Source organism: Oryzias latipes, chromosome 10 (genome assembly GCF_053564925.1).
Source record: "Oryzias latipes strain Hd-rR chromosome 10, Olatipes_Hd-rR_3.1".
Classification (NCBI taxonomy): domain Eukaryota; kingdom Metazoa; phylum Chordata; class Actinopteri; order Beloniformes; family Adrianichthyidae; genus Oryzias; species Oryzias latipes.
Window position 1 is genome coordinate 7,437,351 of NC_136246.1, and position 23,114 is coordinate 7,460,464.

The 23,114-nt window shown below is 43.9% G+C and overlaps 1 protein-coding gene across 5 annotated transcripts; it reads right to left on the reverse strand.

The window, feature by feature from the left end:
• Window positions 1-133: 133 nt before the first annotated feature.
• ccdc142 (coiled-coil domain containing 142) lies at window positions 134-21,294 on the reverse strand. 5 transcript variants are annotated; one of them, XM_078953924.1, is made up of 19 exons: window positions 21,056-21,294; window positions 18,676-18,741; window positions 18,027-18,067; window positions 16,710-16,788; window positions 16,199-16,348; window positions 15,596-15,840; window positions 15,260-15,484; window positions 11,281-12,368; window positions 9,613-9,881; window positions 9,436-9,522; window positions 7,760-7,936; window positions 7,295-7,461; window positions 5,381-5,512; window positions 4,921-5,035; window positions 2,834-3,011; window positions 2,350-2,460; window positions 977-1,077; window positions 743-908; window positions 134-299 (listed from the first exon to the last, which is right to left on the reverse strand). In XM_078953924.1, the coding sequence occupies exons 6-19, from the start codon at window positions 15,608-15,610 to the stop codon at window positions 191-193; spliced, it is 2,940 nt and encodes a 979-aa protein (XP_078810050.1). In that variant the 5' UTR covers window positions 15,611-15,840; window positions 16,199-16,348; window positions 16,710-16,788; window positions 18,027-18,067; window positions 18,676-18,741; window positions 21,056-21,294; the 3' UTR covers window positions 134-190. The 5 variants fall into 5 exon arrangements, with proteins under 5 accessions (XP_078810050.1, XP_078810053.1, XP_023815325.1 ...); XM_078953927.1 differs by lacking the exon at window positions 16,199-16,348 and having other exon boundaries at window positions 12,160-12,368; window positions 21,056-21,293; XM_023959557.2 differs by lacking the exon at window positions 16,199-16,348 and having other exon boundaries at window positions 21,056-21,293.
• Window positions 21,295-23,114: the final 1,820 nt, after the last annotated feature.

The window sequence follows — 23,114 nt, forward strand, 5'->3', positions numbered from 1 at the left end:
CTGCTGGTTTCTACGCAAAGGGCATGGATAAATGAGTGTGAAAACCATTTCCTGCTCCCTGACAGAACCGGATGCTGGTTCTGAGGTCTCTGTGTCCGGAAATGCCACCTCCCCATAACTTCATGAGTCATGCTGTGTCATCACTTAGATTTATTTACAAAAACGACAACAGTTGGATCGATGCGCCGGGTCACAGCTCGGCTTTGGACAGACACTGCAGTCCTGGCAGCCTCCAGCGGCGGGCGCCACTCTGGATCCTCAGGTCCAACCAGTCCTGCTGAGCTGGACCCAGCACCGTGCTGAGAGCAGAGAGAACAGAGTGAGCTCTTTGGGTCGCCTGAAGACATCACCATAGTTATCCACCGACAACTAAACTAGTTGTAGAACCACAGAACCATGTTTCTAACAAGGACTGGGAGCTGAGAACAGTTCTGATTCTGCTGTATGAAACAGAACCGGTTGAAAAGTCAATCCTTGAGGTCAAGTTCTAGTGTATTAGGAAAATCTGTGGGTCAGAACATTTGCTAAATATGTTCTCCTTACTATAACCTAACCCAGAACCAGGTCCAACGGGACCTTTGTGGTTGATTCTGATTGGTCCAGCAGTGAGCTGCTGGTCAGACGGTGGAGGCAGACAATGACCCAGAGTTCTGCATCAAGTTCTGCATCTCTCCAGGTTCCTCTTTGGTCCTTGCGTTTGTGCTGTGATGCGTTTGCACCGGTTCTGTCTGCTGAGCCGTACCTTGGTGCTAGGTAAGGTTCTGCTGGGGTGGGTGGATCCACTGCAAGCAGGTCAGAGTTCAGAACCGGGGCATCGGACTGGTTAGGCTCCTCGCCGTCCAGGAAGCCGAGGTTGGTGATGTGTCCGGCCGCCGCCGCGTCCATGCTGTCCCTGCTGCTGGTTGGACCTGAGGAGATGTCGCCGTCATTTCACCGCCTGACTGGTCTGCAGTGGACTGACGGGTGTGACACTCACAGCAGCGGATGAGAGGCTCCCAAGTGCTGCTCTTCAGGGAAGACCTGTCCTGCGGCTGCTGCAGCAGACACAGAACCACCGAGTCCACCTGCTGGAAAACCCTACACAGCAGCATGATGAGGGAGGGGCTAGCAGCCAGCCTTTAGCCTCACAGGGAGGTGCAGGAACAGCCAGCATTCAGGGCTGATGCTGCTCCACGTTTAGCTGATTTTGTTTTTTGTGCCGAAATTGACCCGCTTTCTGATTCTGATGTTAGGAATCTTCTCCTAAACCTGGCACTCTGGATAGAGATTCAGCTTTTGTTCTGCACGTTTCAAACCAATGTACAGGATGGTTGTGGTTGGACTCTGACGTGTCAACAGTCAGGTTTGGTCTTTGGACCATCAAAAAGCAGGAGAAGAGATCATCCCACTAGAACCAGAGTCTGAAACATTTAACCCTTGTGCTATCTTAGATGACCCCACCCTTACATTGACGTGTTCTCCCTACCATGACAAAAGTGGATAAAGGTGGAAAGATTTCATGTAATCCATGGACACCAGTGAAGATCACAAATCATTGAAGAAAAAAGGTTCAGAGCACTGTCTAGTGGGTCTAGATGACCCAACTCCCAATGTTAAAGTGCATAGGAAAGCACAAGGGTTTAACCATAAGGCGCCCTTAAAGTCCTTGAACTTGTCAACAATAGGACGTTGCCTGATATTTACGCCTAGAGTAGGAATTCTGGTTGTCCTGACGGATCAACTGTGGTAAACGGCGCTCTAAAACGCTGAAGTACAATTTTGGAAAACCCTGAAGCTGATCACTTGATGGATTGTTGGAGCATTATGGGTACTGTAGTCAGGAACCTGGCGGGGTGACGCTGTGCTTCAGCTGTTTGTGAATACGTTCGATAAAGTTAGACTTATCTGTCTTAATGAGCCTCATAGTCCAAAAATAGTTGTTTGGTTTTTTTTAATCAAAAACTTTTCCTCTTACCAGAGATGGGTATGGTGGAGGGGTAAAAGAGCCACATGTGGCTCTGGGGCCTTTGGTTGCAGACCCCTGGACTAGAAGATCCAGGTGCTGAATTGAAATCTGCTAAGGGAACCACATCTCTGTACAACAGAGCATTTGTGCTGCAGACCGTCTGGGATCCTCTGCTCATTAGACCACAACATATGTGGGCGGGGTCAGTTGGAAGCTGTTGTGGTCAGCCAGCATCCAACTGACCACGCCCCCAGGAAACAGCTGACGGTCAAAAACATGCAACCTTCAGACCTCCAGGTTCATCTAATGAGGCGGGGCCGAAAGGTGCCGGGATGCATGCGGGTGTGTTCATGGTCTGACAGAACCTGCTGGATCTAACCCTCTGCTTGGACACGTGGACTCACCGGAGGCTGAGCAGCTTCTGGAGGAGCTCGGCGGACAGACCGTAGCATTCTGACTGGACCATGAGGCGAACCGAGTCAAAGTCCCGCTTCAGCTGCAGAGCCCCCTGCACACTGAGGACAGAGCACAAGTCGGGAAGCATGTTCACGGGTCAGCAGAAGGCCAAAGGTCGTCCATTTACTGGAAGCTGGGGTGTCTGTGGTCCAAAACATGTTCACATGTGGACCGCATAAAAGCTAAAAACATTCATCCAGTCTGCAGGAATAGCCCAATTTAGCCAAAATGGTTCTTCTAGTCTGATTTGGATCAAAACAGCAGTAGTCATAGTGGTTCTACTGTTCTGACAAATGTTCTGACCCAAATAGGATGGAAAAGTTCTGAAAGAATTCAAATGAAAACCTCCTTTATGGTCTAGAGCATGTATCCCATAATTCCTAGTGGATCGTATATTCTGGTTCATGGGGGGGGGGTTAGCACCAACCATACCTAAACTTGATCCGCTCTTTGAGGATGTGCTCCATCCACGCCTCCATGAAAGCCGTCATAGTGACACTGAGCGCCCTGACCCGGGCCTCATCAGGTAGCTGAGCCACGCCCTCTAGGACCTGACCAATCACAGTCTGAGCTGCCAGAGCGGCATACGTGCTGGGGTTGCTGGGAAATCCTGTGGAGCACATAGAACTTTCACTGTGGATCCTTAAAAAGTCTTTAAAGATCTTAGATGTACATAATGAACATAAGACCTTAAAAGCATGAAAGTGTCATCAGTTCTGGTGAATGGGTCTGACTTTTTTCTCATGAACACAATGTGACTTCCTGTTGCGATGAGAATTTCCAGGCTATGCCGTCATAAGGTCTTAAACTCAATGGTTCAATCTCAGCTAGCTCATTAGCTGATCAGTGCAGGTAAATGGGAAAATTCAAATTCATGGAGAAATGCTTTGAAAATGAACCGGTTAGTGGAAATCTTTGAAGTAAACTGGACGGTCTGAAATAGATTTCCAATGAAGCTTTTGTAAATCTGTAGACACCCTGTTATGAACAGGAACCATGACCTGGGAGCCCCGCCTCTGTATTCTGGGATGTAAACAGACTGAACTCATCCACAGCTTCACATCAACTCAAACATGTAAAGATCACCTTAAATTGGACTCTGAAGTCATGCTAGCTGGTGATGTGGCTCATTTTTAAGTACAGTACAGAACAAAAGTTTGGACACAGCTTCTCATTCAAATGAATGGGAAGGTGGTCTTTTGGTCTGTACTGCAACTCTGAATAAAGACATCTGAAAACGACTGAATGTAAAAGTGAAAGGAACACCAGGAACAAATTCATTACAGACAGCTATGGTCCTCGTAAGTCGATACACAGAAATGAACAGTTTGAACCTGATTCAGTCCAGATCATGCCAATAAATCCACATGATCTCAGACGGATCACGACAGTTCATTTAGGTAAGGAAGAAATTACATGGAAGAGTTTTTTGTGTAACCCCTGAGCAAATACAGGCTGGCAATGGAGAGGAAAACTCCAGCAGAACCAGACTCAGTGAGGGAACATCTGAATCATGCAGACTGTGGACTTCTTATGTTCTTCTTCTTTCAGACCTCAATAGATCACAACATGTCACTGTCTTCACCACCAGTTTACAGACCCACTCCAATGAAAATGTTGTTTTTTACTTGTTCTTGTAGCATTTTACTGATGATGGAGGACAAATATAAAGAAAATTAATAATAAAACTAAATTTCTGAGAATTTCTGGAGCAGACGGAAAAATGCAGGTTCCAAAAAGAGCTTATTTGTGACGTAGAAAATATGTTTGGTGGGTCACAAGCTCCCTGCTCTGCTCCATTCTGATGCACCCACCTGCAGACAAATAGATCCATGAACGGCTTTGTTTTCCTAGTCTGAACCGGTATCTGGTTCTAAACTGAACAACTGGATGGCTCCAATATTGTTCGTCATTTTGCACTGCTAATGTTAGCTCGGGGATGTGAGTGGGATAGAGTGTAAACAGCACTCTCAGTAACTGGGAGGGGAAGAGGGGACGGGGTTGCACTGAGCCAACAGTACCGCCCACAGAGGGGTATTTGTCAGATTACGTTCAAACTGCCCACAGCAAACATCATTCCACTGAAAAGTTCACGGCTTTCATCCTATGGGGTCCAGATGACCCGATCCTTACATTGACGTCTTCTCCCTACCATGACAAAGATGGATAAAGGTGGAAAGAGTTCATGTAATCCATGGACACCAGTGAAGATCACAAATCATTGAAGAAAAAAGGTTCAGAGCACTGTCTAGTGGGTCTAGATGACCCAACTCCCAATGTTAACCCTTGTGCTATCCTAGGCACTTTAACATTGGGAGTTGGGTCATCTAGACCCACTAGACAGTGCTCTGAACCTTTTTTCTTCAATGATTTGTGATCTTCACTGGTGTCCATGGATTACATGAAATCTTTCCACCTTTGTCATGGTAGGGAGAACACGTCAAAGTAAGGGTGGGGTCATCTAGGATAGCACAAGGGTTACGCTGAACATCATTGGTCCAGGTGGATGCAGGTGTTACCTGTGAGCTTGCTGGATCTCCAGTGTCCAGCAGAGGGCATATTCTGCTCGAAGATCTCCTCTGACATTTGCTTACAGGCCACAGAGAAGGTCTTGAGCACCAGAGACGAGAAGACCTTTTGAATGAGACACAAAGATCAGAGCCAGAAAAGAGACCCAGATTACCTGGCTGTCTGAAGAGACATGCTGAAAACATTCTTGGAGACAAGTTTCCTGCTTGTTTTCTAGTAGAGTACGCAGAAGTGAGACTGCTTCTTTGCTGAATTTGTCACAAATCCCAAGAGATCCAGTCTTAATAGATCAATTCTATAACCTTGGGTGAGAAAAGGGTCATTATCGCCCTTTTGTTAAGCCTTGATGACCTTAAATTCTGGTACTGCTTCATGCTCTTCTTGACTTTGTCACAGGGCGGGGCTTGAACGTCCTGACAAAAACAGAATGACCTTCAACGCGACACTCACCTGCAGCTCAGACGCCGCCTCCTTCAGAGCTACCAGCTGCTGCCCCAGCTGAAGACTGCAGATGGAGGGCTGACGGTTCACATCCAGACGCAGCAGCTGTCGCATCATCTCCTCAACCGACTCCATCAGCATCTACAAAACAAAAAAAAAAAAACACCACTTCAACCCTCAGAAGGTGACTCCACTTTAACAGGAAGGCGTTTGATGAGCCAGCATGGCGCTGGAGAATGGAGTGCAGACGTTTGCTTAATTCCTAATCTATGAATAGATTTGTATTTGAATTGTCTACTTAATTTATTTTTTTGTGAGCAAAGTTTTACATTATCAGTTGGTTTGATGTTAACATTAAAACAAAACAACAAAGTATAAATTATTTAGAAATAGAACGAAACATTTAGGATTTATTACTAAAAAATTGAAATCTCCTTCAGAGTGTTACAGTTTGAGGTTGTGGACAGGTGTCTTTTCTACAGTTCATACAGGTGCCATTAATACAGGTAAATAATGGAGGACAGATGATCCTCTTACAGAAGAAGTTACAGGTCTGAGAGAACCAGAAATCCTGTTTGTTTGTTTGTTTGTTTGTAGGTGACCAAATACTTAGTTTCCACCATAATTCACAAATAAATTATTTAAAAATCAGAAAATGGGATTTTTCTGGATTCTTTTTTTCTCATTTTGCCTCTCATAGTTCAGGATACCTATGATGAAATTTACAGGCCTCTCTAATCTTTTTGACCCACTGTATGTTATTCCAGTTTATCACTACAGCAAGACAGTAGAAAACACATGAAAACGTGAGCTAAGTTACAGTTTACTTTAACCTGTTTGGTGAATATGATCTGGGATGCAGCAGAAGAGAATCTAAGACGGAGCAGATGAGACAGGACGAGGTGAAACCAGAGGAATTGAACGATTAGTTTCTCTGAAACAAAGCTTCATCATCTGGACAAAAAGAAGCAGTGAGAGGAGAACTCTGAAGTGATGCTTTAGATCAGAACAAGATGCTCAGATAGATCAGAACAAGACTTTTTAGCTTGTATTCCACTTTCCTCTGCTGCAGCAGAGTGAGGTCGGTGTAGGCTCTGTAGCTGTTACATAACATCACATTAGCCTGCACAATAAATCCCAAATTTATCCTTATCGCTCGTTATATTTCAAGATGTGCAATATCCATATCGTGAAAGTCTGCGAAAATCGCAATTAAATGCGCTAAAACAATCTTATGGCAACTTGAACTATTTAATGAATTGAATAAATCCCTTTATCCATTGAACCAATCAGATGGAGCCCTTCACGTTGTTGACCCATCGGATGGAGCTTTTACGTTGGATGTTGCCCTCCAAATTTTACGAGGGTTGTTTGGAGAATAATTTAAGGTATTTTGACTCTTATTTAAATTAAACTTTTGCAGTAAATGGAAATGTTTTTGTTGTTTTTGCCATTTGTTCATTTATCGCAAGTTATATCGTCATCGCAATATTGATCATTAATATCGCGGGTTTTCCTCATATCGTGCAGCCCTAAATCACATAGTCTTTTGTTTGTGAAAAAATGAGTTTAATTTAAAAAAGAACATCATTGAATTACTAATAATTGACTTGATATTTATTTTTTATCCAAGTGACTATAGTAAAAGCAGAATCCTGCCTTTTGAGGAGTCCATTATCAGAAATGAATGAAAAGGACGGTTCAGACCTCCACACCGTCCAATCATTTGACCGCGTCGGGCATTATCCCTTACATACCATTGACAAAGGGCTCTGGAAACACACAGTGCTGGAACCAGTGCAATCCCAAATGCAATGCTGGTTCTATTTGTTTTAAAGCAGCAGGAGGATGACCGTGACCACATGTGAACAGAGCGACGATCCACACGTTCAAGCTGGAACCATCAACATTGATCCGACCTACCTCCAAGTCTCCTTGTGTGATGAGCAGAAACTTGTGGAGGCTCCAGGAGGACAGGAACTGGAAGGCCTTGGACACAACCCAGACGGTGGACAGCTGCACTGAAGCCAGGACCATACTGACCGTCCTGCTCTGCAGGTCGGACATGTGGGGGTTGAGGTTAGCTGCACCTATGGAGAGGAGGAGTTGAAGATCCACACTGACTGGGTCCAACTGAGTAAAGCAGATGGTCCTTCTCCGTTTCTAATCTCAAGAGTTTCCAGAACTCCAAGGGAAACATCTTCTGTTGGTATCTCTGCCAACACTCAGGAGAAACAGGAGAAGAACCGAAGTTTCTCCTGAGTGCTGGCAGACTACACTATTCCTCCTAAAGTCACATCTTTCACCAAGCTTAGTTGAGTTTTGGTTCTGGTCCCCACAAGCTGTACATGCACTACTTCTCCGACATGGCAGACAACGTGGGTTTACCTGACACCTGAAGGCCGGACTGGGGGCTGTGTAAAGACCACAGCAGGGACGGGGGCAGCTGCAGGAAGCTCTCCATGGTCTGCGACAGGTTCCGTCGATCCACAGATGGCGGCACTCCACTCTCATGTGGAACAACACACTTGTCTCTGAGAGAAGAACATAACGTTCTGCACACGCCTGCAAACACACAAAGCACTGTTAGATGGTCCTAAAACTGGACCAAGAACCTTCCAGAGGGTTCTAATGAACTCCCTGTAAACTAATCATATGGACAGATAGATCTGCTGGGGGGTTCTGTTGCTCTGGGCCTCGTTTTTATGGAACTTTTATGAGAGGCGAGTTAAGTTAGTAAATTGACTGTATATGAAAACTGGAATGGGTAACCCCCCCCAGCGTTCCAAACAGGAAGTACCCGCTGGTTACAAGAAGCCATAATCCCATAGATTTATATTGTGAAACAAACAGCTATTACTCAGTCATTCTATTTGTTATGATAATGCTTCTGTAAAGCAAGTTATTTAAGTTATAAATTGACCAATCAGAAGCCTCAATGAAAGTATGTGGTCTCAGGTAAAACGTCCAAAACATCTGTTTAACAGATTTCGTATAGCCCGCTTTCAAGTGGTAGAGGTGTTTCAACAAGATCACTCCTGATTGGTTGGAGTGGTTTCCATAGAGACGTTGACTCAGATTGACTTGGATCAATCACTGCTTATTGACGATGTCTGGTAGGGATGGGCCATATATAGGTGCCAGTATCGGCCAATGTTATGAAATCTACCGATATTCTTCTGACTGTTTTCAGAAACACTTTATTGTTTTAATGTTAACTTGTTCCTAATATGTTGGAAAGCTTATGTTTACAGTCATACTCAGTTAATTGTTGTTTTCAGGTAAGTGTTATTTTTGATAGGGATACATGTTATTCCTAATAAATCCCAGGCAATGTGGAGCTTATGGTTCACAGTTATGTCTAATATTCAATTAATAGTCTGAATGATTACAGATATATATTTATATGTAGATTTTAAAGTGATACTTGTTCCTATGAGATCCTTTGCTGTATGTTAAAAAGGTCAAGTACAGTGTGATTGTCCAGTAAATGAAAAGTTGTGCATTTCTAATAAAGATAGAAAAATCTAAACTTTGTGTTCCTGTAGACACTTAAAGTCCCATTAACTATCGCACACCTAGGTGTGTGAAGTATTTTTCTCCCCATTTGACCCATCCCCTGGGGGAGCGGTGAGCTGCAGACACAGCCGCGCTCGGGAACCATTTGGTGGCTAACCCCCCAATGCAACCCCTTAATGCTTAGTGTCAAGCATGGAAGCATTAGGTCCCATTTTTTAAAGTCTTTGGTATGACTCGGCCAGGGTTTGAACCCACGACCTTCCAGTTACAGGGCGGACACAAGGCCACTGAGCTGGTATCGGTCTCAAGCATCTGCCTCTGCAAATATTGGCTATCGGCCACAGTTGCAGGGGAAATATTGGTTTTCGGTATCGGCCGGGAAAACAATATCTGCCCATTACTAATGTTTAGTTCCATATCACAAAAAATGGTGACTAGATTGGCTTTATTTCACTAAAGTATGTCAGGAAAGTATGTCATCATCAAAAGCTGGAGCCATCAAAGATGTTTGATTAGATGATGAGATGTGAATATGTCACTCTGACCCTGGTCCCAGTGAGCGTGAGAACAAAGGACTTTCACGTGCAGACCCAGCTCCTCCAGCATGGCCTGGTACTCATCTGGGAGCAGACCTTCAAGACACAGAACCAGACTGTAGTGTTAGACCCAACAAAGTTATTGACCAGAACCATCTTGCAAACTCGCTGGAAGGATGCAAAGACCTGTGTCGACGGCCTTGGAGATCCTTTCCAAGACCATGAAGGTGGTGAGGTCATCATATAGGTTAAGACTGCCCTCAGGGGCATCTCCTGGGACATGAAGCTTCAGCCAGAGGACTCTTCTGCAGAAGAACCACAGCAGGGAACGATAACGACCCAGCAGGTCAGTGAGTAGCAGAGGCCCACTGAGGTCCAACCACTGAACCGAGTGAGGCCAGCGAGAACCACACCGCCTTGCTCGTCTGCTCTCCACATTCTCGCCACGTTCATCTCTGTGAAGATCAGAGCGGACAGAAAGAGACGTTCTCAGCTTTAGCAAACGGAATGTTCTTCTGCAGATTAGTGAAGCTCAAGCTTCATGCACTAACTCAGACCAGAGTGCCAAGACCTTTTGCTGGATTATGTTTGTCACCAAACATAAACATGTGACACAGAGCAAAATTTTGAACTCCATCATCCAACTCGTCTTCTCACAACTGAACTCCTGGTAGAATGAGCAGCGCTCACGCAGAGAATGTGATCGTGACGGAGTTCACTGAGTCACCACAAGTTCTAGCTTTACCTCAAACTGGTTTTGATGATATACGATGTAGACAAGACTTGATCAAAGTCTCAGAGGATAACCACAAAAACAGAAACATAGACTTTGTCTAGTTCCTTTCTTCAGATAGAACCCTTGTGCTGTCTTGTGGGGTCCAGATGACCCCACCCTTACATTGACGTGTTCTCCCTACCATGCCAAAGGTGGATAAAGGTGGAAAGATTTCATGTAATCCATGGACACCAGTGAAGATCACAAATCATTGAAGAAAAAAGGTTCAGAGCACTGTCTAGTGGGTCTAGATGACCCAACTCCCAATGTTAACGGGCCTTGGAGATAGCACAGCGCTAATTACAATTCTGATCCTCTTTTTTTTTTTTTTAATCCAACTCCGCCCACATCTACTGGTGTGACCAAAATCAAGTGGTTCTTCAGTCTGGTCCGTCACACCTTTGGTGCTTGTTAAACACTCACTCCAATGAAAATTGTGTTTTTAGTGTGATGAACATGTTCTTGTAGCATTTTTCTGATGATGACACATAAAGATCAAAATTCCATCTTAAGTAATTTTTTTATTCAAAATTCAGTTTGAAAAAGAGCTCATCAGCTCCTTGCTCTGCTCTATTATGACGACTAGATCAGTGCACTGCACGGCTGTACGGCTGGATAGCTCCAATATTGTCTGCCATTTTTGTTGCAGCGGTAATGGTTGCTTGGGGATGTGAGGGGCTGTGAGTTAGTGGGAGAAAGTGTAAACTCAGAGTTGATGGGAAATGGGGGCAGGCTTACTCCACGCCAACAGTCCCGCCCACAACTCAGAGGTGAATCTCTAATGAACTCCTGCTCCTCTGCAGAAACTATGTCCTAGAAAACGACACAGGTTTTTGATTTGGGCTAAAAACGGCACAATCATAATTAAAAGACCACTGGGAACTCTTTGACAATAGATCAGAAGATGATTGGTGTGGGGCTTTAAGAACCACTATGGAGAACCCGAAGCTGTTGCCTTGATGGTGGATCCCAAAGAACTGGAGCTGAGGCAGGTTCTGGCTTCCAGCTAGAACTGGAACCATTTGGGCAGAATACTGGCTTAGGTAGTGGGCTCATTTGAACCTAACCCGGAACCTCACCTGTTTGTTGGGTCTTGCTCTGTTCGATCCGATCCAATTTCGTCCACAACATGGTTTTGCCCTCGTCTCCTCTGCAGATCTTCACTGCTTTTATCTTTGGGTGCAGCGGCGGTTTCCCCCTCGGACCTGCAGTTGGACTCACTCAGCGCCGCTAGAACGCGCTCCATTGGTTCTCCTACTGGGGATCCACATGGTACTGGTGGAGGAAGCAGGTCAGAGGAGGACAGCAGAACCTGGCACAGAAGCTGAGCAGATGGATGCTCTAAATGTATGTCTGAATCCATGCGGGTCAGGCCAGAACCACTCTGGAATGTGCTCTCTCCTCCACGCTGGAAAGAAGTGCCTTTGGGCCAAACAGAGCCAGGGTTTTCCACAACAGAACGTTCTACGTAGCCATCATGGAGGCTTTCGGAGCGGGGTTTCCTGATTGGAGTTGAGGGATTGATGACGAAGAGGTTCTGGAGCTGTTTCCAGGTCCACCTGTATGTCTGAACATCGAAACCACGGCAGATCTCAGGTCCCAGATTGGTGCATCTTTTTGACAGAACTTCCTGAACCGGACAGTTCTTCTGAGAGATCCACTGGTGTAACTGCTCAGCTGCTCTGTCTGCGTGATGCGCAGCCATGATAGTCAGCAATTGCTCGACTGGAACCGGGCTGGGCCAGGACCTCTTCTTTTGTGGAGGACTAGAAAACGAGGACGAATAATGGGCCTGCTGCAGTACCACTGTCCACTGGAGGAGGGCGCTGTGATGCATACTGTGCTCCTCCACTGCCAGGTTGTACAGCTCCATCCCTCTCAAAACATCCTCCAGAACCTCTACCGATAAGGAGTCCGACCCAGTCCGGGCAACAGTACAAAGAAGTGCATGGATATACCGTTCTATTACAAGCAGAGCCTGTAGACCCAGCAGATCCAGGCTCTCCTTCACAGCCTGCAGCATCCTGCTGTGCCGAGCCATGGCCCGTCTCAGACAGTCACTTGACTGGATTCTGGAGGACAGACAGGCCCAGTGGCTGAGATGGATCCGCAGCTCCTGACTCAGAGAACAAAGTCCGACCCAGGAGGGAGCAGAGTCAGGGGAGTTCTGAAAGAAAAAAAAAGAGTTTGAGAGGCTTGATAAAGACATTTACTGTCAGAAAGTCCTTTCCAGGAAGAAAGAATATGGGGAGGCAAAGAAGACATGAACAACAAACGGGGAAAGTTCCAGACTCCCTTTAAGAAAACAGGTGAAGAAGTCATTGTGAGTGTCCGAACATTAGACTTTCACAACAAATAAAAATGCATTTTAACAGAGAAACTCTTTTTTTCAACTCTAGAAGTTCTTATTATTTGCAACAAAAAACAATTGTCTTTTAGGACATAACAGCTTCAAACACTCAAACCTGCATTTTGGGTCTTTTAGGCTGGTTAATTTGTGGTTAAATAAAAGCGAATCATCTTATTCAGATTTTGTCTGAAGTGCTGTAAAAAAGGGTTTTGGTGTGTTCAGTGAACACAACACACATCCCTCACTGTGGTTCACCTTCAGCCAATTGGAGTTGATCTGACTTGGAAGACGCGAGCTTGTGACTGGACGTCTTTCTGTTTGTGTTCATGAACAGGCAGATAAACTGATTATTTACTCCCTCATTGATTATACACCTTTTGACCAACATAGTCCGGCTATTACGGTCAGTACGAGATCGATTTTTCGATTTGTATCTGTATCCTTTACATCCCCACTAATTATATCTTCTCACACATTCAGTGTTTGACCTTTGCCCTGTTGTGAGAATTTTGTTTATCAAATTGTTTTTTCAGTTATGTGTGTAGCAGTATGGGGTGGTTGGATGAGAGTTGCTAGTCCATTCTACTCAGTTCATCCAGCTCAAAACCTTTGCTCCAACCACTCCCCCATCACTTCGGGTGTGCCCCAGGGTTCTGTCCTAGGGCTTCCCTTCATTACCTTCATAGCCAGAAGGAAGGCAGGTGTAATCAGGTTCTTCTGGGAGGATGTTTGGTGAAGTGGTGAATAAGATGACAGTCTGTCCTGAGCTGAGCTTTGACACGTTTAGTAAATTGTACGATACCATAGTGGGATCTGTGTTATTTTATGCTGCAGGTGTGATAAGTTTTAAAACAGAGCCGTGAGATACTTCCTGGGTGTACACAGGTTCACCACTAAAGCTGCCATAAAGGGGGACATGGGGGGCGAGGCTTGTGTGATCAAACAAAGAGCAGAAGCTCTCAGATTATGGAACCGACTGGTGACCTTACCTAAAGAGAGACTTACACGTACAATGTTTGATTGGAATAGAGCTCATATGTATTCCTGGTGTAAGGAGGTGTTTAATATTTTGTCCTCTGTCCTCAATCTTACGGTCATTATTTTATAATAGTTTAAAATGTAAGATAGTTCATGTTAAAGAAACTTTAGTTGTTTGTAATGAAAAAGAATGGAAAATTAAAGTGCTTTAAAAAAACATAATTACAAACTTATTTGCTAATTAAGGATGATTTCTTTACTGAGCCATATGTTGGTTATAATTTAGAAAGAGGAGAAAAGATCCTTCTGTACTCCACTCAGAGCAGGAGTGCTCCCCCTACAGGTGGAAATAGGGCGCTTTAAAGGCGTTCCAGAGGAGGAAAGACTGTGAGGTCTGTGAGCTGAAAGTGGTGGAGGATGAATTTCATTTTCTGTTTTATTTTCCTTTGTATGAAAAAAAAAACAGACTTTGTTTTTATGAGGTAATGGAAAAGAAATGTCCTGACTTGTTTCAGTTATCAGAAGAACAAATTTTATGTTGGCTTTTTGAAAATTACATTTTCAATTTGGCGAGTATTTTGGCAACAGCATGGACAATAAGAATGGGCGCTTTGTATTCTGTTAGACTCTGATTGGATGGATTATTGTATGTTGTTGTTTTAGTTCTGAGATGGCCGTTTTCTGTATTTTGTCTTCCAATGTCATATAAGCCCAGGCGGGCTGGGCACATCACTCCATGACAATTAAATCAAATCAAAGTCAAACTCATCCTAAATCCGTCCTCTTGGTATCATTTTCCACAACTTACACATTCCTGTACATTGCTTTGCTGATGACATCCAAATCAAATCGTACACCCCCCCCCCCTCTCCCGTGACCCAGTTGTTTTTCTGCCAAGCAGCTAAAAACCTATATTTTTTAAATAGCTTTTTCTTAATTTTTTCTGTATTCTGTGTTTTACCGTGTTTTATTGTGTTTTACTGTGAAGCACTTTGTGATTTTTATCTTGAAAGGTGCTATACAAATAAAGTTTATTAATATTTTTAAATCCAGGTTTATCTCTAATCTCGACGATAAAACTGAGCTCCTGCTTTCTGTCAGTAAATCTTCTCTTTCAAAGACGAACATTCAGTTTCTGAACATGGACGGTCCCACCCTCCCCTCATGTAGAGGGTCATCCTTTCACTCTTACATCAATAATGGGACTCGGTGAACACATTTTCACCTTGGTAATATCAGCCGTGTCTGCCCTTCGTCCTGTAACTCCCTCCTCTTTGGTCTCCCACAAAAACCCATCCATAGACGTCTGCAGGTCCAGAGCTCAGCAGCGTGCATCACAACTATAACTCCTTCTTTTCACCAAATCACCATGAAAACAACTTTATTACTTTATTACCCCTTCCATCAGACCCTCCTCCTCCATCCACCTTACGCCGCTCTGCTCATCTCAACACCATGGACAGCAGAAATGTCAGTTGTTCTGTCACCTATTTAACAGCCTTCTCTTTATGATTTCATTAGCAGTTTGCTTTTGTTTGGTCTGTCTTAGACTGTATTTTTTTAATGTTTTTATACTTGTTTAATTCTCTACAGTGACTTTGAATGTACTGAAAAGCGCTTGAATCATTACTCCGCTGATTACAGCCCACTGGAACCTGAAAGAGCCTGGAGTTCAAAGAAAACCCGACGTTGTGACTCCTCGTGCCACAGACTCATTAAAGGGTTAGCACCTGGTTTGGTGTGAGGTTTAGTTCCTGGGTCTGAGGTTCCAGCAGACGCTGCACTCTGGAAGTGTAAGCGGTCATCAGACGAAGCCTCCTGGTGTATTCGTGGACGAACAGCAGCAGTTCCCGCTGCTCCAGAAGCTTCCACAGTGCACTGTACCGGTCTGAAAGGTGGCAGAAGGGCAGCAGGTGGAACACGACTCCTTCACTTGACGGTCTCCTTCCACAGGCCTGAGGGGGGGGACAACATGATCAGCACAGAAAAGGATTTTTCCCATCAGCTCAGTGACCTCATCTATTCAACTGAGGTGACACACCCTCTTGATGACAAAGTAGCCTCACCTGAGGAGGTCCCATCTGTGCTCCGCCCACCAGCTGCCACTGTGGAGCTAAAGTCAGAAGAGCGACCTGCAGTCGTTGGAGGCGCACAGACGAGCGCGACACCAGATTATGCGCCAGCACAAAGTTCTCCTCCTCGTCCTGGCTGGGGTCGTGGAGCAGCCACTTCAGGCTGGGACTGAAGGTGTTTCTGAGCAGGAGCTCTGCTTTCTGGAGAGAGCGACAGAGCGAGCTCTGGGGCCTCCTGCCTGCACAGGTGAATACCAAAGGAGGATCAGGAGGAGTGACAGCGCATTCACAATAATAATGTTGTGGAAAGATGGCAGCAGATCAGAACTTTGATCCTCCAAACACAGTGAAGCTGAAGATGCAGCGGTCATCACACCGGAAAAGACAGATTGTAATGTTGACCATGATCTCAGTGTTAGACCAGAGCATTTAGTGTTTGAAGCAGCCGTTATTCTAACTTCTGTCTGCAGGACACTTTGCTGGAGCAGCTTGAGGAACTCAGACAGATGGACTCCAGCAGCAAAACTTGTCAATCAGCAACAGGAAGCTAAAAAACAAACAAAACTGTGGCCCAACTTCTGATGGCTCCAGACTCACCAGAACTGGGGCCACAAAATTAACCATGGAGATGCTTCGTTTGAACCATAGGAGCTTGTCCCTGTGACTCCATGAAGGAAAGTTCTGATCCATGGAGACGTCTGTGTCGACCATCGAGAGCAACAACTTCACATTTGACTTTAACCTGCACTGCAAAAACAGGCTCCTTAGAAATGAATACTAAGTCAAAATGCTTTACGCCATTGGCAGATTTTCTTTAAATAGACAAAAGAAATCTGCTGATGGGGTCAGAAAAATGGTCACATTGAGAATTATTATTTAAAGAAAGAAATTCTAGTCAGTCATGCATGTTAACTATTTTGCTATTGTTAAGATTAATTTTCTTGCAAGACAGAAAAGAAGACTTTTTCTTGAAACAAGTGTCTTTTTCCTTTCTTAAGATTCGGTTTTTGCTGTACCTAAAGAGCTCTTCCATCCTGCTGCTCGTTGGACCTGATAAGAGCCACACAAACATCTGTGGAGAACCGGACCGCTCTAGCTTTGCTCCTACCTGCTGTGCTTGGATCCTCTGTCAGCTGGCAGAAGCTGCAGGTCCTCAGCACACACAGTTCTGTGTCACAGGTCCGGTTCTGAAATTCAGAGCAGACATGAGCCAGTTCTTTGGCACAGAAACAGAACCAGGATTTTCCATTCTGAGCTTCAGTCAGAGGAAATCTCCTGGGACATTTTTCTGTCTGCTGTGTTGGGAGTCATTCATTACAGAAGTAAATTATACAAAAAAAACACATTACTTTTAGCTGAAACAAAGTAGTGTAAATAGTTACTGGTGAATTCTGAGTCACATTTTAGGCTTTCCATGTCAAGTAACTTTAGTAACAGACGGAACTGTTTAAAGAGGAATTGTAGATGGAAAAAACATACCATGTGCAAAATCTTTTGTCTGCTTGTGGTCCTTCACTTTAAATTCAAATTCAAATGGACTTCAGTTGCTTTGCCTTCAGAGACCTAAAAAGTTTAATTTTATGTTCCTGATAAAAGTGCTTAGCTTTGTTTTTTATCACACAGTCGTCCATCTTGTTGTTGTGAGCTAGCTGCAGTCTCTTGAAAGAATCATGTCCATGAAAACGGTGTTTTTGTTGCTTCTAACATGTTCTTGTAGCATTTATCTGATAATGGAGGACGTGAATAAAGAAAATTAGGCTTCAAATTGCATTGCTGAGTATTTCTTTATTGTATTGTTGTACCGTTAATGTTAGGTTGGGGGTGTGAAGGGCTTTAAGTTAGCAGAAGAGAGTGTAAACCAAGGGATAATGGGAAGTGTGGGTGGGCTTACTCTGTGCTAATGATCCTGCCCACAACTCAGAGGTGAAGTTCTACTGAAATACTGTTGTTCTGCAGAAACTATCTCCTGGAAAACGACAGCGGCCAAAAACCAGCATAAAGGCCACTGGGAACGCTCAGAGTGGGGCTTTAAGTTGCTTTTATTGGGTTGATTTTATTTGTCTCAGTTGTTCCGAGTCACACAGGCTTCAGCTCTCTGGTTGGAGGTTGATCTTCCAAACTGCTTCCTGGGATTTTACTTCACCACATGTAAATAATAGTATGTTTATTAAACCATATTACCTCAAATCTCAATGAAAAGCACTTTGTGGTACATTTGTCCCTTCAGATGTTATATCCTACTGCTTCATATGTTTTACAAAGAAGGAACCTAAAGGTAATAAAAGAGTAATGTGTAATGGATTACAGTAATATATTATGGTAAGGGATTACTTTGGCACAATTACAAGTAATCTCCAATGTGTTACAGCTAACAATAGTGAAGAACAATCAAAGAGCCACAGAAATGCTCATGGTAGGTACTGACCTGCTCCTGTGGTGGACCCGCTCCTTCAGAGTTCTGCCCATCTAAAGGAGAGAACAGCCCTTAGACTCGCTCAAGTCACAGAACCATGAAAGCTGGTTCTGATTCAGTCTCAACCCCTGAAGATCCACACAAAAACGCAGCACGAATCCAAGAGTGAAAGGAGAACTAAGGTGATGCTAAAAGCTGCAGTGGGACCAGGTCCAAAAGAGACCTTTCCCTCAGCTGGAGCAGAACACAAGCTCAGGTTCTTCCCACAGTGTACCAGATTCCTGTGAGCGGCTCACCCATCCAGATCAGTCACTGTGGAGGCCCACATACTGAGAAAGTCCCAGTGGTTCTGACTGGAAACTGGACATGAGGATTTGTGCTGCAGCCTTAAACATGTGACCCAATGTGGGCATTTTGGAGAAACCAGTTCATCATCATGTTTCCTCACACGCTGAAACAGTCGGACTTTAAGACAGAACTGCTCCTCTGTTCAACTGTGGACTGACAGCTCTTCTCTGAAACAAGCTGAAGGTTCACCAGTTGGGTTCTGTTTGGTCAGACTAACCCAGATGGGACCAGTCATTTGGTTTGTCCTGGTAGAGAACTGCTCCCAGGAGCTTCTACAGGTGGATCAGCACCGGGGGGGTGTCATGTCACTCACCTGCTATGGGCCCGGGCTTCTTCTGGATGTCCGGGTTGCTGCGGTTCATCCCAGGCTGGATCCAAACTGTGAATGGACAAAAGGATTCAGATGGGACTCAGAACCTCACAAACATTTCAGGTGAGGGTGATGAAACAGATTCATTCTGCTTTGTTTAGGTCTGATTACAGGTTGTGTTCTCTGCCTATTTGAGCGGTTTAAGTCCACCTCACTGGACTTAAACAGGACTTCTTCCAGGCGATAGTATCTAGTTCAAAATGTTAAGTCCTCATCTCTAAAAGAGCTCTTTCCCTCCACAGATCCAGCTGTTCCTGCAATCATCAACAGCTGTTTGGGATCAGGTCCTGTACAGCCAGCATGTGGCCTTTTTGAAGAACACTATCCTTCAGGTCTTCCAGTCTGAGGTTAACCCCTCGATGCCTGAATTTATTTCCAGCTATAAAAAAATGTCTGTTATGTTTTTGCTTTCGTGTGTCTGTAGAAGCTAAATTGAGGCAACTTTGGAGCTGAAGTGGTTTGATGCACATTTGCATCAATAAGTGTGAAGGGGTTACAGGGTTTCATGGCGCAGAATCAGCTCTCTTAAAGATTTTTAAAGACCCATTCTAATGAAAATGGTGTTTTTAACATGTTCTTGCAGCATTTTTCCCCTCAAGATGGAGGACATGTATAAACAGAATTAAGATTACAACTGTGTGTCTGAATATTTCTTTATTCAAGTCGTTGTGAATCGGGAGCAGACAAAAAAATAATGTTGGAAAAAGCTTGAAGTTGTTGCATATAAACTACAATTGGGGGGTCAGTGGCTCCCTGCTCCTCCACATGCCGAAGCATCCACCTGTAGACGACTAGATCCATGTACGTACCTAACGTTACCGACCAGTAATGTTAGGTTGGGGGGCTTGTGTAAGCTAGTGGGACAGAGTGTAAATACACGGATGATGGGAAATGAGTGGAAGCTTACTCTGCACCAACAGTCCCTCCCACAACTCAGGGGTGAATTCCGGATGAACTAATGCCGTTCTGCAGTAACTAGAAAACGACACCGATTTTGGCTAAAAACAGCATAATCATAACTAAAAGACCACTAGGAACCTTTGAAATTGGATCAAAAGATGATTAGAGTGGAACTTTAATGATACTTCTTTAGTTAGATTTGGGTGGCTGTGTTGTTCTTATGCTGTTAGACTTATCAGCTGCATTTACAGAGGAGCAGGATGTTTAAATATCCCATCTAGAGAAATGGTTGGAGTTTAAAGACACACTGGAGGGGTCCCTCAGGGCAGCAAAGGCCCCCTTTCATTCTCCCTATTTGTTCCATCACTTTTCCATAATCAGTGTCTGTTTTCGCTGTTATTCAGACTGAAGTCCTGGGTAAAGCTAATATAAACCTTTTAAGTCTAAATGACAGCTCTGGGTCTGCCAAACTGGATCCGCTGGTCCGAGTCCTCCAGCTGCAACCCTGGTCCTCGAGATCTAGCACCGTCTATGTTTTTACAGGCTTTCTCCTCCTGGGACCCTGGTCATCTGTAGCTCCATTGTCTGAATGTGGCGTTAGAGACACCAGCGACCAGTCAAATGCAGTTCTGATTCCAGAAGCTGCTATTTAACGATGAAGGTGAAGACCATCATTCTGTCAAACTGTACTCGTGATGACGTGTTGGTCTGCACGCAGCCCTTCCACTGCTGGCTGTCCAGGTGGTGTCCAGAAGATGGCGTGGACTCCATATATTTAAGCATTGCTGTTGTCACTTGTAGAAATATGGGCCATTTTTATTATTTACCTTATTCATATGTGACTAACCAGGGTTGAGGTAGAGGTGGGATCTTCCTCATTTCTGCAGCCTCCTGCCCCCAAATTAATCAAACTTTATGGACACGAGGTAAACAAATGGGAAATAACAAAAACCTCATTCAATTATAGGCCATTAACTTGATTAATTGAACATATACTCAAAGTTTTACAAACACAGCAGAACTGAACCTCCTGAAGGAGAATTTAACCTTTTTAATGCAAAGACGCAGATTATTGTTGTCCAGGATTTTATGTTGACATGTTTGAGTTTTCTCTCGCCCGTCTGCCCAGCTACACCGTGACGTCATGACCATAGTTTAGGTAGCAGTTTTAAGTTGCGTTTAAAAAGAAACTGATAAATGCATAGATCTCCTTTTTGATTTCATGTTTTTGACCCATCACGTCCGATACCGAAGCCGGGGTCCTCCCCTTCTAGGGATGCGACACACTCCACCATCTGACCACGGTTTATCAATGACGGTCCGGCTACTTCCGGGTCATCCCGTTTAGATTAAATACTTCTTTTTCGAGCAAAAGGGCTGTTTGAACAAACAGGGTCCAAAAGCGCATGCGTGAGCTCCTTACTCAGAGTGCGAAAGCGCCGGGTCCGTCGGTACCGTCTGGAGCCATGTTGGACCGAAACACCGCGAGTTCTGACCCGCTTCGCCCCCGCGCCGCTGCTTTCTCCTTCGTGAATTCCTCCTGTCGATCGCACGGCTCGGGTCAGCACTCCTTAGTCCGCCATTAGCCCAGAATTACTGAAGGGCTTCCATCCAATTAGGAAAGCGTTACCCTGGCAACGTCATCACCGGGACGAAAACCCGGAAGTACTAATGTTCATAAACACAAAAATAAATCAGGAATTTTTGGACAAACTAAAGAAACGGTGGGAATATGTACGCAAATAAATACAATAGATTTAGATTTTTTTGTATAGATATCTTTAGATAAACACACTCATGGAAATATTTAAAAAAATCATTTAAAACCTTCTTCCATAAAATTCAACATCTACCATAATAAAGGATTTTAAATATTAAAACTCTAAACTCTTCCCACTTTTAACGAGTCTGTCATTAAAAATAAATGAATGAATAAATAATTGTTTAACAATTATTGGTCATTTTAAGTAAAACATTGTAAATATTTAGAAAAGCATCACCATAAAAGAGCGTTACTAAAATCCAATAAACCCTAACATAACCTCTATTAACTCTTTATAAACCCCAAAAAGCTTTTAAGATTTTAAAAACGTTGCAATAATTAATTAATTATGTTTGGTAAAATTAGACGTTTATTCCAATTTCACTGCATTAATCGACACAATTTCTTCATTAGATGCTTTTGTTACTGAACAGGAACAGAGTCCGTTCATGGTTCCTGCAGGTAGATGTTCCATATGTTTTAGTCCTGTTACAAGGGTAGCCAACCTGGATGGCCATGATTGGAAGGAATGACCTTCATGACGCCACAGTGCTTTGTTAACGGACTTCTGTTCCTTGTACAGTTTGTCCATAATATAGACTGTTACAGCACAAGTGCTTGATGCACACCTTAGGTACCAGATAAATGATCGACTTTGTAGTTGGGTCAAATGGAAAAGCTCAAATGTATTGTGAGTATGTATCTGTTAAGAACGTCTGGGTGAAGCTGCTGTCAGAAGAATTTTAAACTCCCAGGTACCAAGGGAGGCTGGAGACATTGAGTCCAGTTGGCCATGTTCTCCATCTCACTGTCAATGCAGCCTTTGCAATCTAAAGCCATAAGACCTGCAGCCCGTCAAATGGCAAATCTGGTGGGGGTCGCCAGAAGTAGTGTATGCCTTCAAGCTGAAAATTGAGTCATGTTGAGTTTGGCTGGTTTGTTGGACCCCATGGGACAGATGACGGGTATCAGCAGTCCAATCAGCATGCAGTAGCAGAGGCAAAAAGTCTTCCCGGGAGAAGTTCAGGAGTGTCATGGAGACCCACTGTCAGTTTGAAGGAGATTCAGGAGCGCTTCCCTGCTAATACTGTCTACAGTATAGGTGGAGAACTGTTTACATGGGTTGTTGTGATCTAACAATATGTATGAAAAGTGCTGAATAAATAATTAAAAAAATGGTTACAAGAGGTCCATGAACCCTGCTCCTGCACAGCTGCAGGTCCTACAGCTGGTTTGAGAGCAACAGAGATCAAGGAAGACAGAAAAACAAGCAGAATAAGCTACCGGTACATCAACCACAGAAGCAAATTTTTAGGACAGGTACTTTTAGGACATATTGTGTTTCAAAATGTACTTTGTATTAAATTCCATTACAATACTGAATCTATGAAATATCTTTTTAACAATTAGAATACTTCCTTTAATTATGGAAAAAACACTTTCAACAGAATAATATGAAAGTGGTACAATGAATTCCAAAAAACATATGGTTGTGATATTATAATCCCAAATAGATGCAAAGAGCTTTTGAAATGGTCAATTTGTCTTGAGCCAAAACATTATATTTCAATTTTAAAAATAGATGTAACCCTGCAACGCTGAAATCAAAGGTTAGTTTTACGTTGAAGCCTGGAGTTTTAATGCTGTTCAGGGTCATTTAGTTGCTGGAGCCAACCCAGGTACTCTTGGGCAAAGGTGGGGTAGACAGTTTGACAGTCCA